General features: G+C 39.7%; 1 protein-coding gene across 1 annotated transcript in view; it reads right to left on the minus strand.

Moving 5' to 3' along the window:
• The window catches only part of PAPPA2 (pappalysin 2), a 288944-nt gene that overhangs the window by 234639 nt on the left and 36681 nt on the right, over positions 1 to 17624 (minus strand). The window contains exon 2 of the mRNA XM_019918648.3: positions 16269 to 17340. Within this exon, the coding sequence (XP_019774207.1) occupies positions 16269 to 17340 (1072 nt within the window). The remainder of the gene's footprint in view (positions 1 to 16268; positions 17341 to 17624) is intronic.

Below are 17624 nucleotides of genomic sequence, written 5' to 3' on the forward strand. Positions count from 1 at the left end.
TCTTTCTCAAATCCCAGCCTGCATGCCAACAACTCGTATATTCACCCTCGCTGCCTTCCCTCCAGTCTCAGAGAAAGATGTGTCCTTTCTTCATTTCATGTCTGCAACTGTTGCCTGGGTTCTGAATCCCTTCCTTTCCTACCTCCACAGAAGGGCCAGTCTCTTGATTATACTTCTTCTTTAAAATTGTTTCAGTATAAAATTATTCCAACCATTCTCTAAAAGGTGGAAATTGAGGTCATAAAATTACCTTTTGCTTGTGCTTAGGAGCAGACCCAAGACTCATTATTTGGGAGAATATTAGATTTTTGCGTAAGAGTGTTGTTGAGAACACTGTTCGTTGCACTATGCAGTTTTCTCTACATGTGGTCCCCTAGGAGAAATTTCGGTCCAGTATGATTACCTATGCTTGTTGTTCTCTTGAGAAGTTGTTTGTTTTCTTCGCATAAGTAAAGTAAGTCATGGAGCTTAGCTCAGCTCCCTCTTTGTATTGATTCTGGGAAGGTCATAGCTAAATCTGTAGTCTAACACTCTACTATGCATGCATTCATTCTGCATACTGAATTCACCACTGACAATCTTTTCTTACCTGTTCTTATTTTCCCCTTTTCCCCCTTTCTTACCCATACATTTCTTACTTTAAGTTGCTGTATCATATTAAAATACAAGTTACCCCTTAAGTCCTGTCTGCAGTAAGGCAGGGTAAAACTAACCACTAAACAAATGAAAAACATTTCTTCCAGAGACCTCTTATTTAGAAATATATATGCAAAATGTACAATGATTTCTCTTTCTGTAAAAATTGAGTCTAAATATATTAATAAGTAAAGAAAAACACTGAATAATAAGCCTTAGGAAAGGCTTATATTTGAATTTTAGTATTGGCCAAAATAAATTCTTGAAATAAGGTGATCCACTCAAATTAATTGCATAGAGATGCTATGACAGCTCCCCAAGAACTCTAAAAACAGGATAGACCACTACTGCAAAGGCCATTTTCACTATGAGTCCTTTCCAAAACTACCTGAGATGGACTAGGCTACTAAGAAAAGGAAAAATGTGATTGTATCTATTTGCTGACCAAGGATCTATGATAATGCAGGAAGGTCCTAGAATGACAGAATTAGGGATGCTGGTTTTTTCCATTATATTAAAATCTATGGGAAAGAAGTAGACCAAACTATTGAACAAAAGAGTTAGATAAAATTACAAAATGTATTTAACTGAAAGTATTATGCTCCACATGGAGTCAGTTTGAATAACTGTCCTTCTAATATTGGACTGTGAATGTCCCATGATGATGTCCCATTTTCATAGTTAATGGTTAAGTCATTGAATAAATGGCAACTATTATTACAGTTACTATCCTAAATCTTCTTATACTATATGATAGTTGCCAATTCTCTGTTGACTTTGAGCTCCTGCTTAATATATCCCCCTTCTGGTCTCTACTGCCCAATTGAGTACTTCCAATTGGGAAGAGCTAAACATATAAATGATTCTTAGAATGATTACTCTGATACAACATACAGAGTTAATTTTTACAGTAAGGTGGAGGAAGACGAAAAGTAGAAAGACAAGTTGGTTAGTTACTATAGAAATTCAGATTTAGGGGGGCCGAAGATGATTAGAGATGATAGTATTTGGCTATATTCTACTCAGTATTGCAATTATATTTATGTATGTCTCTTTCTCCCACCTGAACTCTTTGAATACAAGAATTATATCCCTAGAGCCTGCTACTGCATCTAAAGCATCAATAGTAGTCATTCAATAAACGTTTGTTGGAAACAATGAATTAATGAATGAGCGGATGAACGAACAGAATGAATAAGATGTAAAAGAGGCCATTGTGACTTTTAAAAAATACCTTTTATGCTCATTCTTCAATCAAGCAGAGAGAAGTTAAAAATCCACACTTGAAGGGGAAAAGGGCCATTTTACCATCTTGCTCATCACCACTCTCCTCACCAAACTTTGGATGTCCTCCAGGTTGCCGGTGTTCCTCGTAAAACCTACTGCCCAGAACTAAGCCTAGGCTCCAGACAGAGCCTGATCAGGACTCTGTCTAGAGGGAGCATCTCCTCCAGAGATCTGAACACTTTATCCCTTTTTAACAGAGCCCAGAATTGTTGGTATAATTTTAATGGCCACATCACACTTTTCCGTGATATGAAGCTTATGCTTACGATTATTTTCACATTGATTGCTGTAAACACAACTATACATCAGCTTGGTTTATACAGTTTTTATATCCTAAAGTCTAAGTTCATCCCTGTAAATTTTCATGGTGTTGTGATGAGACCAGCATTCAATCTTTTTAAAATTTTACTTGAAATAATTTTGAATCCCTAACTCTGTCACAGTCCTAAGTGCTATGACACCCCTCTCCCAATTGTGCAGCACTCATTCAGCAGGCAATTATGAGTACCTACTGCATACTGAGCACAGATGGTAGACCTAGGCCTTCCTAAACCGTGAATCTTTCTGAAAGCATACTAGCAAGGAGGTGCTCATTGTACTCAGCTTTGCATTCTTATACTCACACATGAAAGATGCTTAGGAGGGGAGATAGAGCACAGAATCCCTGTGGGTCAGGGTGAATAACGTCTCCTGCTTTCCATTTCACAATGACTCCTTATTACTATATAAGGCACGATCTTGCCCCTGTAAATTCCACACTGAGATGAATACCTCCTTCACATCTCTTTTTCAATCATATGCTCAACATCTCCTTCAGGATGTCCACCGTCTCTTCAAATTCACTGCTGAACGCAATGCCATGTCTCACCAAACACTTTTAGCTATGATGTATTTTCAGCTTACAAAGCATTTTCAACAAGTATTATCTCATTTGAACATCATCATATTCCTCTGAGGTAGTCAGAGCAGTTAGGCACTTCTCTGCATGTTCTTCACTAATATCATTCCACTGCTTAAGTCACTCTACTACTCAAGCTCTACTGTAGCTTCCCACCTCATTGAAACTAAAAGCCAAAATCCACACAATGGCCTGATAGGCCATGTGACCTGTACTCGCCAACTAATCTCTGTTTAGCTCATTCTGCTCCAACTCCTTGCTCTTCCTCTGCTGTGGATTCCACGTGGCTCACTCTCATACTTCCTTCCTATATCTGCTCAAATGCCATCTTTTCAGGAAGACCTTCCATGGATACCCTTTATCTTGCTTCCACAGCCAGCACTACTCCCTGTCTCCCTCATTTTTCTGAATTTCTTTCCACAGCACTTATCACCATCTGGCATATCATGTATTCACTTGTTATTTGTTGATTGCCTGTCTCCTCACACTAGACTATAAGCTCCATGAGGGAAGGAAGTTTTTTCTTTACCACCTGCAGTGTCTAAAAGAGTGCCTGGCCTAGAATAGGTGCTCAAATAATATTTGTTGAATATCTATGAATATGAACAAATGTATGATTAAATTATGTGACTAGGCTGGAGCTAGGACTAGAGTCCAGTTTTTCTCATTTTTAGTTTCCTAGTTCTTTTCACCATGCCACAATAATTTCCCTAATCATTTTCAACCTGTTGCCTTTTCCTGCCTAGACTACTATAAGAGCTTACAAAGTCATCTTCTTGCCTCCAAGCTCCCTGGTTCCTAACACTGATTCTGCATGCTGCCTCCAGATTAGTTTTCTGGAGAGTTATTTCCATTTCTGGTATAAAGAGTTTAGAAGCCCTGATCATCCCTCTACTGGAAACTACTATAACTTCTTGATACAATACAAAAATAAATTTTAAATAGTTATGAAGCTGAAAGGAAATTAAAGGTTACCTCCAGAGCCCACATACAAAGTAAAAATAGGAATCCAGAAAAGTAAACATTCTCTGAAGCAGCTGGCTTCCCTGAAGGCTCTGCTTATTCCTGGTGCCCTTGACCTTCAGTTGGATGGCCTTGTGAGAATCTCAGCTAGGAAACAAAATATCTTAGCCAAGATAGGGAGTTTTATGGAAGAGCTCCACATAAAGCCAGGACTCTGAAGATCTATTCCATAAATAAAACAGAACACCAAAAAAAAAAAATTTAAAGCTCTTCATCAAGGGGAACAGCAAGGAAACACATTCTGCAATCTTGGCCCAATAAATAAGGTAAATATCTCCCTTGGGAAATAACCATAAGTCATCACTCACAAGTTTTCACTCCAAATTCATAATACCCTATGGTTTAAAAAACCTTATGCCAATTATATATATTTAAAGTGGTTTCATGTTCCTAGTGCCCCAGGAAATTGGCATAAGTAAAAGAGTATATCTTCAATCCAGGCCTGAAAGATACTGGAGAGGTAAAATTTCAAGGATCATGGGCTCCCAATCAAACATCACAAAGCACACATGAGGAAACAAGGCACCATGAGCAAGAACCAGAAAAATTATTCTGTTAACAAATAACAGAATCAGACTAGCTGATATAAAATATAAAAGAGGTATGCTTAATATGTTTTTTTAATTAATTTTTATTGGAGTATAGTTGATTACAATGTTGTGTTAGTTTATGCTGTACAGCAAAGTGAATCAGTTATACATGTACATATATCCACTCTTTTTTAGATTCTTTTCCCATATAGGTCATTACAGTAGAGTTCCCTATGCTATATAGTAGGTTCTTATTAGTTATCTGGCCTAATATGTTTTTAACTAAACTTTTTATTTTGAGATAATTGCTGATTCACATATAAGAACTATTACAGAGTAATAATGAATATCCTTTACATGGTTTCCCTCAATGATAACTTCTTGCAAAAGTATAATACAGTATCACAACTAGGATACTGACATTGATATAATCCACCAATCTTGTTCAGATTTCCCATTTTACTCATAATAATATGTATGGTTTTAGTTCCATGCAATTTTATCACATGTGTAGATTCATGTAGCCATCACCTTAAATTGTTTTTAAAAATAAAAAAGAATATCCAAAGTATGAATAAGTAACAGAAATTGATTTTTTAAATGACTAGGCAGATACAAAAAAAGAATTAAATAGAACTTATGGAGATGAAAAGTATACTAATAAAAATTAAAAATTTATTGGTGGGTTCTAAGAGCAAATTAGCCAAACCTGAATAGAGTCAACTGGGCAATAAATCCAAAAATAGTTACTCAAAGTGCAACACAGAGAGGCAAAGATTAAAAAATTGAAGAGATATTAAGAGACATGAAGTAGAGAGTGGGAAGTGTAACATATATTTAATAGGAAATTCAGAAGGAAATAATAGAAAAATTAGAAAAAAGATATATTTGAAGAGATATGACAGAGTAAATACAAACAAGTGACAATTAGATAGCTAATTTTTCAGTAGTATTAATGGAAACCAGGAGACTGTGGTATAATATCTTGATAAGAGAAACAAACAGCCAATCTAAAATTGTCTACCTAGAAAAGTTACTTTTTAAGAAGTTTGGTTACCAGGGGGGAAAGGAGGGAGGGACAAATTGGGAGATTAGGGTTGACATACACACACTACTATATATAAAATAGATAACTAATAAGGACCTACTGTATAGCACAGGGAACTCTACTCAATACTCTGTAATGACCTATATGGGAAAAGAATCTAAAGAGTGAATATATGTATATGTATAACAGATTCACTTTTCTGTACAGCAGAAACTAATACAACATTGTAAATCAACTATACTCCAATAAAAATTTCAAAAACAAAAACAAAAAAGAAGTTTGGTAAAATATAAAGACATTTTCATAGATATTAAAATTAAGAAAGCATATGACTAGCAAACACTTAATAAAGGAAATTCTAAAAAACGTCTTTCAGGGATAAGCCAAATGATCCCATAAGGAAGATCTAAAATTCAAGAGAGATGGTAGATATTAAAACAGATATATATTTAAAAAGATGTCTATGGATCGATTGATCAATCAATCAATACATAGATATCTCTATACACAGCCCACGGCTCCCAACTGTTTACTGTTCAAATCCCTTAGCCCAACAGCTAAGGCCTTTTCAATATAACTTTTCCAATTTTCTCTCTTTCTTACTTTTCTCTAGGAAATTTCCCTTCCTTTCATATTGTTGTTCTTATGGAGGCCTGAATATGTTTGCACATGACATTTGTATTTGGGTCATATCTTTGTCCTTGCCTAATAAACTCTTTCCTGCTTTTTCCTATTCATATTTTAAGGAATCCACATTTTATATAACGTCTTTCCTAAGTACTAAGCTCATAGTGATTTCAATTGCCTTTCCCTCATCCCTTGAGATATATATCCTCTGAAACAATCATTATATAATTAAAATAAACAAATATTTATCATGCACCCACTATGAGCTAAGTACTTTGCTAGGCATGTAAGACTTATTATACCTGACACACAATATAGAATGGTAGTTGGCAACACAGGATCTGTAGTCAGAGTTTCATCACTGTCCTGACACTGCATGATGCTAATTAACTATCTCAGTCTCAGTTTTCTCGTACATAAAATGGAGATAAGCAAACTATCTGCTTCTTAGAACGATAGTGAGCATTAAATAAACTATTTTATTGTGTTTTATTGGTAAAAATAGATAGGTACATGGTAGACAGACACATACAGAGACATCACAGTACCATGTATATATATATGTTATATGGTATATATATATATATAATCTTGCTATGAACTATGTAATTTACCTGGATTAACATGACATATTTGATTGAGATTTGAATTCTAAATCATAAAATCCTAGGAATAAAATTGGCACTAAAATTCTGTGAGAATTACATTACTAGGAGTACCAAGGTCTAAGGTCTAAGAAATTATGTATGTCAGGAGTCTCCAAGAAGTAAAGATGAAAAGCCAGTTTGCTCTACCCAGAGTGTTGGCACCAGCCGAGAGATGTTGCCTTGGAACCCTGAGGAGCCCTCCCTGCCATCCTGTTCTTTTGGCCACAGTTGATTAAATTCAAGGCTGGCCAGAAACCTATGATTTCTAGCCTGACGTGTGAAGATGAATTGGGCCAATACACATTAATTGTCTCCAGAATATGAACCAAGATTCTGCAAGACTGAGGCAATTAGCAATTGGATGTGAATCTTAAGAGACGATTCAGTGAGATAAAGCAGGAGCCACAGAAAGCTGAGTCTAGTTTTAAACTAAGGCTATTAGAGAATGGGAACTATGAGTAATACAAATTGGGAACAAGATATGAACGGTGCAGGTGCACTAAGATGTAGAGAACCCTGCAGCCTTTGAGAGAAATGAAGTGTGAAACCTGCCTTAGTCCCTAGCAGCCTTCTAGCTCCACTTCCAGCCCATATGTAATTGTACAATAATTTTTTTTTTTTTTTTTTAGTTAACTTGAGTGAGTTTCTGTTCTCTACAACCACAAAAGCCTAACTAAAATGTTTGGTAAGAATATTGGCTAATCTGTGACATCACCTCAAAGAGGCCCTTCTCATTGAAGGGCCCTGTACCCACTTTGCGGGGTCTGCTCTTTCTCTCAATCACTGTCTCCCCAGCTAATGAGGATTCATCTTACTTCCCGGCTACTATAGTTGACTATTTCTCTGATTATCAAAATTTGCTCTGTGTTTCATAGTTTCAGAGCCATCTGGGAGCTCAGCCACTCAAATAATGAGATAATGAGTAAAACGGTTTACAGCCTTTCCCTCCTCAGCTAACATATTCACACTTTCATGGGTATCTTTAGTTACTTTACTTAGTTCTGAATATGGCAATCCTACAACAGTAAGGGGGCCAGTAGGAAGGATTACTAGAGTGTAGATTCTGAATATCCTTCTTTCTTCAATACAGAGTAGCACATTCTACCCTTCCCAAACCCTTGCCCAACACTGTCATTTCCCCCATGTCATTTATTTTCCATTCATTTTTTAAATATCAATTGAGCACTTCCTATGTTACAAGAACTATGAACGAAGAGCCTAAAGTCTTGTACAAGAGACAGATAACAACGGGTAATTACAATACTATATGGTAAATCTGTACTCAAGAAGGAGTGGGCAAACTTTTTCTGTAAAGGGTCAAATAGCAAATATTTTAGGTTTTGTGGGCCACACAGTTTCAATTATAACTATACAACTCTACCACATGAAAGCAGCCATAGACAATATGTAAGTAAATGCATGTCACTGCATTCTAATAAAATTTAATTTACAAAAACAAGTGGTGAGGCAAATTTGGCCCACAGGCCATAGTCTGCCAATCACTATACTAGGGTAAGAACATTCCTTTATTCAACAATTATTTATTGAACACTCTTAGTATTTGTTGTTCTAAGTGCTAGGGTAAAATAGTAACTCAAACATACAAAAACCCCCTCTCTAATGGAACTTACATCCTAGTGGAGAATATGGACGTTAAGCAAAAATTTTAAATACATAGCATGTTGGTGACAAATTCCAAAAAGAGAAGTAAAACGGAGAAGAAACCATGAAGAGTCAGAGGAGTTGGGATTTTAGGTGAGGTCACCAGAGAAGCCTTCACTAGAAGGTGACTCTGAAAAAAGACTGGAAGGAAGAGGGAGCACTAGCCATGTAGGAATCTGGAGGATGCACATTCCAGCAGGATGAAAAGCCACTGAAACATTTATGCAGCAGGAATATGTCTGCCAAGCTAAGGGACAATGAGAAGGCCAGTGTGGCTGGAATGGAGTAAACAAGGGAGAGCATGGTGGGAGACGAGGCCACAGAAATAACTGATGCCAGATTAGGTAGGGCCCTGTTGGTTATAGCAATACTATTGGCTTTGACTCTGAATGAGCGGGGAAGCTGCTGGAGAATTCCAGGCAGAGGAATCACTTGGTCTGAAGTATACTCTAATAGGGTTACTCTGGCTGCTCTGTTACAAACAGACTGCAGGGTGGTGCAAGAGCAAAAGTGGGGAGACCGTTAGGAGGCTATTGTAATAACACAGGTGAGAGACAATGGGATCAGAGCAGAGTGATGGCAGTAGGGAGATAAGAAGTGATACAAATGAGACAGATAATCCCTACTTGAGGACCAAGGAATGTTACCAGGAAAGAGGAAGTGACATTCTAACTGAACTTGAAGGATAAGTAGGAGTCAGCCAAGCATCAGGCTAGGAAAATCCGGTCCACAGCCACAGATAGAGCTCCTGGTGAGAAGTGAGAGATGCACTGGGGTTCAGAAAATTAATGGGTCAACATCTTCCTCCAGGGGATGACGCTCTGATGAAACAAATCTTCAGAATAACCCGTGATGCCCAGACTAACTACATGTTCCATACACTCCCCAACCTACTTCTCTGTGACTTTCATTCAGTCACTAAAGTAATATGCAAGCAGTGTTCCTAGAGAAAAAAAAAGGAAAACATGTGTAAGTGTGCAGCTGTCTTTCAGATTCCTAGGCTTAAATTCTAGGAAAAGATCCCTAAGTGAGATCCTCCGAGACAGACTGGCATCTGGCCAGGGTACCAAAGCCAGAACCCCAGCTCCTAGGAAAATACCCAAGTATCTTGAACAACTGAATGTGTTTGGAGACCAGGGTCTCTCCTAAAAATTTTCTAAGACGAAATATTTTTAACCCAGACATACTACAGGGCTCTCTCACAAGTGTGCCTATTTGCCTAGAAAATAGCCATGAAAAGGAGAAAAACAACCTCTCCCCACTTACCTGGGGAGAAAAGTTCACTGAGTCAGCCAGGTGAACAGAAAAATTGTGGATTTCACTTACTCTATAGAATTGTATCTATTGAAACTATGGAGAAATTGGCCCGTAGAAAAACAACCAAGAGACATTTCTATTTGTTAGTAAACTTTCTGAGCTTACCAGAAGGTATTCTTATGTCTTCTCTCCTATTCCCTTTGCCAGATAAAATGAGAAGGAGGTGAGACTTGTCTCTTTAGAGTTTGCACAGCCTGTGCATTTTAGTGGAGGGATTTAGATGTTTTCTTGCTGTTCAGTTTTAAAGTTTCTTCTCCATTTCTTTTTTCTCTGCCTTCTTCTACCCATTACACTTATTTTCCCCATGCATGTTTTTTTTGGCTGCAGGGAACTTTGAATCCCAACTTCAAAAGAAACCTATAATGAAGCTGGGCTGATGTTTAACAGATCTGCCACTGCAGGGGCCCAGCCCAACCATTCCTTTGGCTCAAACAGCCACAGAGGGTGGGTGAGCAAAGCAGAGCTAATCCAGAGCATCCAGGTCCGTGCAGCAGCAATTTCTCCACCTGTTCCCTTGAATGTCACATGCAACTGTCCTCCTGTCCCATAGATACATATCCTATAGTGTACAACTGCAGACACCACTCTGTGCCATGTTTCTGCAGGGCACCTCCCAGCCCACCCTCTTGAGGTCCCTTTTAGAGGGAAGTAGACCATGCTCTAGCATTGCTATATACAGCAGTTCTTCTGCTCTCAAACTCCCCACCATCAAAACTCAGGAAAGGAGGCAGAGAAGAGACAGTGAGGCACTAAGACACAGAGACTTCAGCCCACCACAGGCATCAGAAAACAAATGCATGGCATTGCCTTGATCCCACTGTCTGCTTCACAGCATGGCGACACTAGGTGGTTAATGACTCTCACTTAAACTGTTCTCAGCCATTTGTTTGTTGTTGTTTGGGGGGGCAGGGGGGAGGGGGCTCACCGAGCAGCGTGTGGGATTGAACCCGGGCCTTTGGCAGTGAGAGCTCAGAGTCCTAACCACTGGACCACCAGGGAACTCCCCTCAGCCATTTGTTTTTATTTGGTGATTTTTCTCCACGTGATAACAGAGTGATGAAATCTGACACACAGAAACCAAAGCAAAGAGGTAAACACAGTGCTCTAGGTTTGGTTGGCTACCAAGCTCAACTCTGATGTGAAAAGGAGAGAAAGAGTAAGGGATGGAAAGTAGATTCAGCAGCAAAGAGCCCTTCATCTCTGAGACATAATTTTAGAGAGAAAAACAACAGAAACAAGTCATGACCAAAAAGAGGCTGAAGCCTGCAAAGATTAGGGAAGCTGCGTTTCCCTTGGGGCATAGAGATTCCCTTGGCTTGGCTTCCTGGGACGCATCATAGGGAGTAGTCAATGACATTTGTGATTTTACAAAAGCGGACTTTCAAGCCCTTCTTTCCCCCAGCAATTGTAGACCCTCTCTTAGGGCAGCTACTATGTAGAAACATACCTCTGGCGTATGTAGCCTTCCCTTTCCACAAGCCAAGTTTCTCTATCTTGGTAATTCTGTTCAACTGGCTGGGTAATGTATCTATAATTCATATCTCCTTCTGACCAGCCCCAAGTCTGATAAATACTCTCCCTTTGATAGGCCCATCTGGGTTACAGATGTTTGGTGCTGTATTCCTCAGGCTCTCTCCTCCTGTCAGAGCTTTTGGGAGAGGAACTCCTTTGGGCTACATTTCTGGTTTCTTGCTGGGGGAAGAGGGAACATTGAGCAGGATTTGAGAAACAGGAAGGATTGTTCATAAAGCAATCACTGTACTTGCACGTTAGTAATCTATCTGTAGGTGTGTCCCCCACTTCCCAACCACCCCCTACTAAAGAGTGAGCTCCTGAGTAGAGGGACTCTCTGCCTGGCACGCTCTGCTCCTCAAAAAATGTCTGGAAAAATTTGTTGGAGTTGGGTCTCTTTAGAGTCACAAAATAAAGGAATTGTGAACTTGAGCACTGTGATTTAATTGTAATAATAGGGCTGCTAGATATGCGTAATTTAGTTCAGACACAACCACCAACTCTACCAAGTCACAGGCCCTCAGAGAAATCCAGAGATCTACACCTCTATGAATCCAAAGTCCTTTCCGACAGTCTAAGCCATGGCGCAGAAAAGCAGTCTATACTCTATGTTCTGCTTTTAGTGCCTCAGACTGGATTTCAACCCAGGTATTTAGATAAAATTACTAAATCCCTCCACTAAGGTATTCACACTTAGTCTATGTATTCTTTATATCTGTCCCTTTGTTTAGCTTACTGTGTCTGCCACATCACAGGAACTTGATAAATAATTTTTTCAAAATATGGTTCTTGCCAATAAGAGTTATGTAAAACAGTCAATGTTTTTAATAATAAAAATTCAGCACAAGAAATACAAGGCAGAGAAGATGGAGTATGAATAAAAGGTCTGTACATGAAATAAGTATAAGGGAATTGGGAAAAAGAAAACCTATCCTTTCCACTACAGTCTGCCTTCAGATTTCTCCCTCTAAAAGAGGAAATTCATAGATAAATATCCTTTTTTAAATCATAAGAGTAGAGATATGAAAGTGTGTTTCCTATTGTGAATAAGCACTAGACATCTGAGAAAATCCACCAGCATGAAAGACAGATAAGAATTAAGAGAAAAAAAAAGGAAAAATAAAAGTTGACTATAGATGAATCAGATATAGTACACAGGGAAAAAATTCAGAATTCATCTTATTTTTAGCCTCAAAAAAGGGTGCATCCTTAAAATAAAAATAGACTAATATAGAAAATCAAAGAGTAAAGTCTTAAATATATGACTGCTAAAATTTAAAAAAATTCAATAGAAGAGTTGGAAGATAAACTCAAGGAAATCTCCAAAATATAGAACAAAATAACAAAGAGATAGAATGTAAGTGAGAAAAAAGACAGAGAATAAGTTCAGGAAATAAATCCTCAGGCATTTCAGAGAGGAAAAAGAGATCAGAGAATTAAGAAATATCAAAGTAATAACTTCAGAAAATTTGCCAGAGGTAAGGGGCATGTGTCCAAATTGAAAGGACCACTGAATATCAACAAAAGAAGAATAAAAGGCCAACACTTAAAAAGAAATTATCATAAAATCCCTAAAGTAACAAGGCTAAAATTCAAAAACGATTTTTAATAGGAAAAAAATTCACCTCTAAAACACAGAGGCAACTAACGAATCTCTTCAAAAATTTAAGAGAAAATGTTTTCCAACCCAAAATTTTACACCAGGACAAACTATCAGTTTGGGGTAAAGGCAAAATAAAAACATTTTGAGAAATGCTTTTCTGAAAAAGTTACCTAAAACATCCTTTCTTAGAAAGTTACTTAAGGATGTTTTCCAGTAAAATGAGGTTGTAAATTAAGAGAGGTTCATAAAATTCAAGACATAGTGACTCCAATTCCCCCTCACAAAAGCAGTGAAGAGAAATTCCAGGATGACAACTGTGAAGCAGAACTAAAGATAACTGGTCAAGTCAGAAGAGAAGAGAAAAAAATGGAATAAACTTGAAGGGAGAGCTCCAGAGGAGTGTTTAAAAAAAAAAAAAAGACACATTCTATAGATTAGCTAATATGATAAAGCATTTGAAAATGATTGAAGATATCAAAAAAGAAGGAAGGAAGGAAGATAAAAGAAGGGAGGGAGGGAGGGAGGAAATAGAGACTCAAGGGGGAGGGTGTATGTGTATGGGAGAGTGGGGGAGCTATGCCAGAAAGGAAATACAGTAAAAGAATAAAACTCTGTTCTGCAACCAAAAGAAAAAGATTCTACAGTCATAATGTTGTAAATATATATATCTGACTCAACCAAAAATAGTAAAATTACTATATTAGAAAAATGCAGAGAAGAGGGAGGAGACAAAGTAAAAGTCTCATCTTTGTAATAAGAGCAAGTTATGCATAATGTTTAAAATTGATGAATCAGTCCTAACCACTGGTGGTTCAGTGGTTAGGACTCCACACTTTCACTGCTGAGGATGCAGGTTTGATCCCTGGTCAGGGAATTAAGATCCTGCAAGCCAAACGGCACAGCCCCCTCCAAATAATAATAATTAAAAAAAAATAAAATAAAATTGATGAATCAAGTGATATAAATATAATATGTGGATATATGTACATGGAGGTTATTACCAAAAGAGGCAAGTAAAATAATTAAATATGGGAGAGAGGCTAGAGAGCGGAGAAGGATGAGGAAGAGTTAGGCAGGGGATTGTCATTCTTCCTTTTGGTACAATTTGGTAAAATTGCCTTTTGGTACAATTTGATATTTTAACCAGGAGCGTTTATTTTTTATTTAAATGTTTTCAACTGTCAAAAAAGTATGACTAGTTCCTTTTATTCCACAAAGTGAGTTTTGCATGTAGGGGTAAGAAAGTTTGAAACGTGTCTGGGTCTACAGATAGAAAAGGATAAGTTACCATGGCAACTCTGAAGTGGTAAGGGGAATAAGTTATAAACACCCGGATGAGGGCAGTGGCAGTAAGTATTTAGAGACACAAGGGGCCACTCTAAGGAGAGTGATGCCTGGGTACCTTGAAAGACAGCTCACTCAGTCAAGGCAGTGGGTTGTTGTAATGAGCTAGTAGACAAATGAGAACAAGCCAGATTTCCCTGGAGAGTTCTCTGGAGCTCCTAAGAGTTGGCAAACGTTGTTAGTGAGGTTTAGCTTCTGCTTAAGGTTATCAAAATCTAAAAACCAAACCCAAACAGAATCTTTCTTATGCAAATATTTCTGGTAATGTGATCAGTTCCCTGGGTATTATTATGTAAACAAAGGCTTCCCATCTGTCAGTTCTAATAATGATAATAACTAACGTTAGTTTAGAACTGTTTCTGTACTTTGAAAACTTTAGAGTTACCAAGCACTTTCCTGTACGTTATTTCATTTGTTTCCCAAAAATAACCCAAAGATATAGGTAATGCAAAGTATTACTGCAATCATCCTCATTTTACAGACAAGACATCTGGGTTTACAAAAGTGAGTTGCGCAACTTACATAGCTGGTTAAGTAGCAAGGACTCTGGAACTCAACTTTGTCCCCTGACTGCAAATCTTACACTCGATCCTTGATGTCAGACATCTGAGCTACAGGTGAACCTATTCATTGGTGCTAACCGCCCATGCACAGGGGCACCAAGAGGACTGACCACACACAAGACCATGAATTACCACACAAATCATGGCCAAAACCCACAAAGGCAGCCATTCAGGTATTGGGTGGAAGCTGAGATCTAGTCCTCCCACCTCCCACCAACACTACACCCTACCTCAGGTGTGGGCCTTTTTATAATTCGTACAAAGGTACCAGTTATAAATGGGGAACCCTTTCCCACATACACAAATTACTAAGTTTACCACCCACCTCTCTCCTTTCTTACCTCCCTCTAACATTCCCCAACTCATGCATCAACCATCAAATGGAAATCCTCCTATTGGCTTCTGTCTCACAACAGATGACACATCAGATCCATTTATTCATTAAAATAAACATGAAATAAGCAACTATTGTCTCAGCCGCTGTTCTAGGCACTGGGAATGTAACAAGTGTTCTGGTCACATAGAGCTGATATTCCAAGCCAGGGAAAGACAAATAAACAAATACACAGAAAAACATCAGAAGTGATGTGTTATAGAGAGAATTTAAATTAGTTGACAGAATAGCGATTGACTAGTCAACTTGGGAGATCAGGAAAGGCCTCTCCAGAAGGTGACATTTAAGTAGATTTTGGAATGACGACAGAAAACTCACCAAGGGAAGACCAAGGAAAAGAGGATTCCAAGAAGATGAAACAGATAGTGCAAAGCCCTGGGGCAGGAACAAGTTTGATCTGTTCAGTGGAACAGAACAGTCACAGTGAGGCTGTACAGTGTGGGTGGGGAGAGCAGGGGAGGAAGCTAGAGAGGAAGGCAGGGGTCAGGTTGTGATGCAGGAGACAGGAGGGGAGTTTGGATTTTATTCTAAGAACAGTGGGAAAAAAACTAAGAAGGGGAGTGACAGGATCCAATTTACCTTTTACATAGGATCTTTCCAGATGCTGTGTGGAGAATGGAATTTAATGGGGCAAAAGAGGAAGCCTCCAGTCATCTAAAGGAGACTTGTGGTTAGATGTAGAATGTCTTATGTTCATAAAGCTGCTGAACTGCTCGAACTGCTTCGCACATGGGCCTCTTCATGAATTCCTGTTACTTTGCTGGAAACCTAAGACTATAAAAGGAATGCTCGTGTATAACTGGTGCTGATTGGTTTCTATCGACATATACCTTGTTTGCTGTCTGTGAAGTTGCCCTGGCTTCCTCTGATAGACGAAGTTGTTCAGCTTTCCTGTGTCTTAAGCACCTGGTGCGTGTGCATTTCACACCACGTACACAGCTGTCTGCTCCACAGAAAGTGAGTTGTGAGGGCTGTGTCTCGTCTTAATCATCTCTGTGTTCCTAATCACCCAACACAACACCTGGTACTTCATGAAAGTTCAATAATATCTGGTGGAGTAGATGAATGTTTTATTTGGGGGCTGTGTGAACACTCTTTTGTCTCCAGAAGCCAAAAGGATAAAACGATGTTAGGAATGTACCCTACAAGCCAGATACCCCAAGCCCCAGTCCCTTACCTCCTAGGTGAGTCAGGGTCGAAGCAGGTCTTGTGCACGTCAGCCCCCTCCGGGTCACAGCAGTCACCATCATCAAAGTCGTTCAGCATATTGTTGCACTCCACGTGGCAGATCCCATCCCTGCGATTCCAGGAGTAGCACCGGCCCTGCAGGCGGCAGTCGCCCCCGTCGTAGCCTGTGAGTGGGTGCTCACACTCAGGGTCACAGTGGTCATTGCCAATCTTGCTGGGCTCACAGTTCACGAGCACAACACGGTGGCGCAGGGTGGAGTTGTGGACCTGGTGGATGTGCAGCTGCCAGCTGATGTTGTAGCGGCTAAAGGCTTCATTGAGCACTTCATGCTGCCGACTGATCTGCTCCTCACTTACGGTGGGGTTCAGGCCCTCGTCGTTGCAGATGTTTACTACCTGGTAGCGGATCACCTTCTCTCCCCGAAGGGGCCAGTGCCAGCTGTACTGGGAAATCAGTTCCACGTTGTCACAAGCTGTTTGCCCACAGAGCGGGGGCTGCAAAGGTGACAGAATCTCAGGCTCCGGCTCAAAGCCCTGGAGAACCTCAAGCCGTGGGTACTTCCCATCTCTAAAGGGGGCCCACTGTTCTTCCAGGGGCTCAAAACTGGCTGTCAGTAGCAGGGTGGTCAAATCCTCCACCTCGCTTGGCTGCTGAGGACTGTGCTGGAGGTGGCTTTGTGGCAGGGCCGTCGACCAGAAGACCAGTGTGCCCAGGTGTCCACGGAAATGGTGCCCGTCCTCGGAGCTATCCCCACCCAGGAACAAAGAGCGACAAGATGCCATGAAGGGACTGTTCAGGGGACCGGACTGATCTGGACTACTAGCCACCTGAGTGCCATCGACATACAGGGCCATGCGCCGTCCATCGTAAGTGGCTGCCACGTGCGTCCACTTGCCTGGTTGATAGCGACCGTGACCCATCATAATGGTGGCTTTCTTCACGCGGTCAGTGCGAAGAGAGAAGAAGAAGCGAGCATCTCGCCTTCCCACATCCTTCCCTGAGCGGATCCCCAGGGCCCAGCCCTTGTCACTGATAGTGTGGGAGCAGTTATCAAACACACCTGGGAAAGAAGGAAGAGTCGAGGGGAGAAATACCAGATACAAAGGGGATGGAGAAAGGGAGAAGAAAACCCATATAAATAGCAAGAATGTAGGTTTTTAATGGGAAAAAAAATAAGTGATACAGATTCTCCACCTAAGCTGCCTGTTCAGTACCCCATATCAGGCTGTTCTGGCAACATCTTTCCCCAAAAGGAACTTAACTTGAGATTCCATCCAATTTAAAGCATTCTGGTGTTTTTAAATAACTAAAATGGAAGTTGTAAGGGGATGTCTAATGCAAGTG

The sequence above is a fragment of the Tursiops truncatus genome, chromosome 1 (genome assembly GCF_011762595.2).
Source record: "Tursiops truncatus isolate mTurTru1 chromosome 1, mTurTru1.mat.Y, whole genome shotgun sequence".
Taxonomy (NCBI): Eukaryota; Metazoa; Chordata; class Mammalia; order Artiodactyla; family Delphinidae; genus Tursiops; species Tursiops truncatus.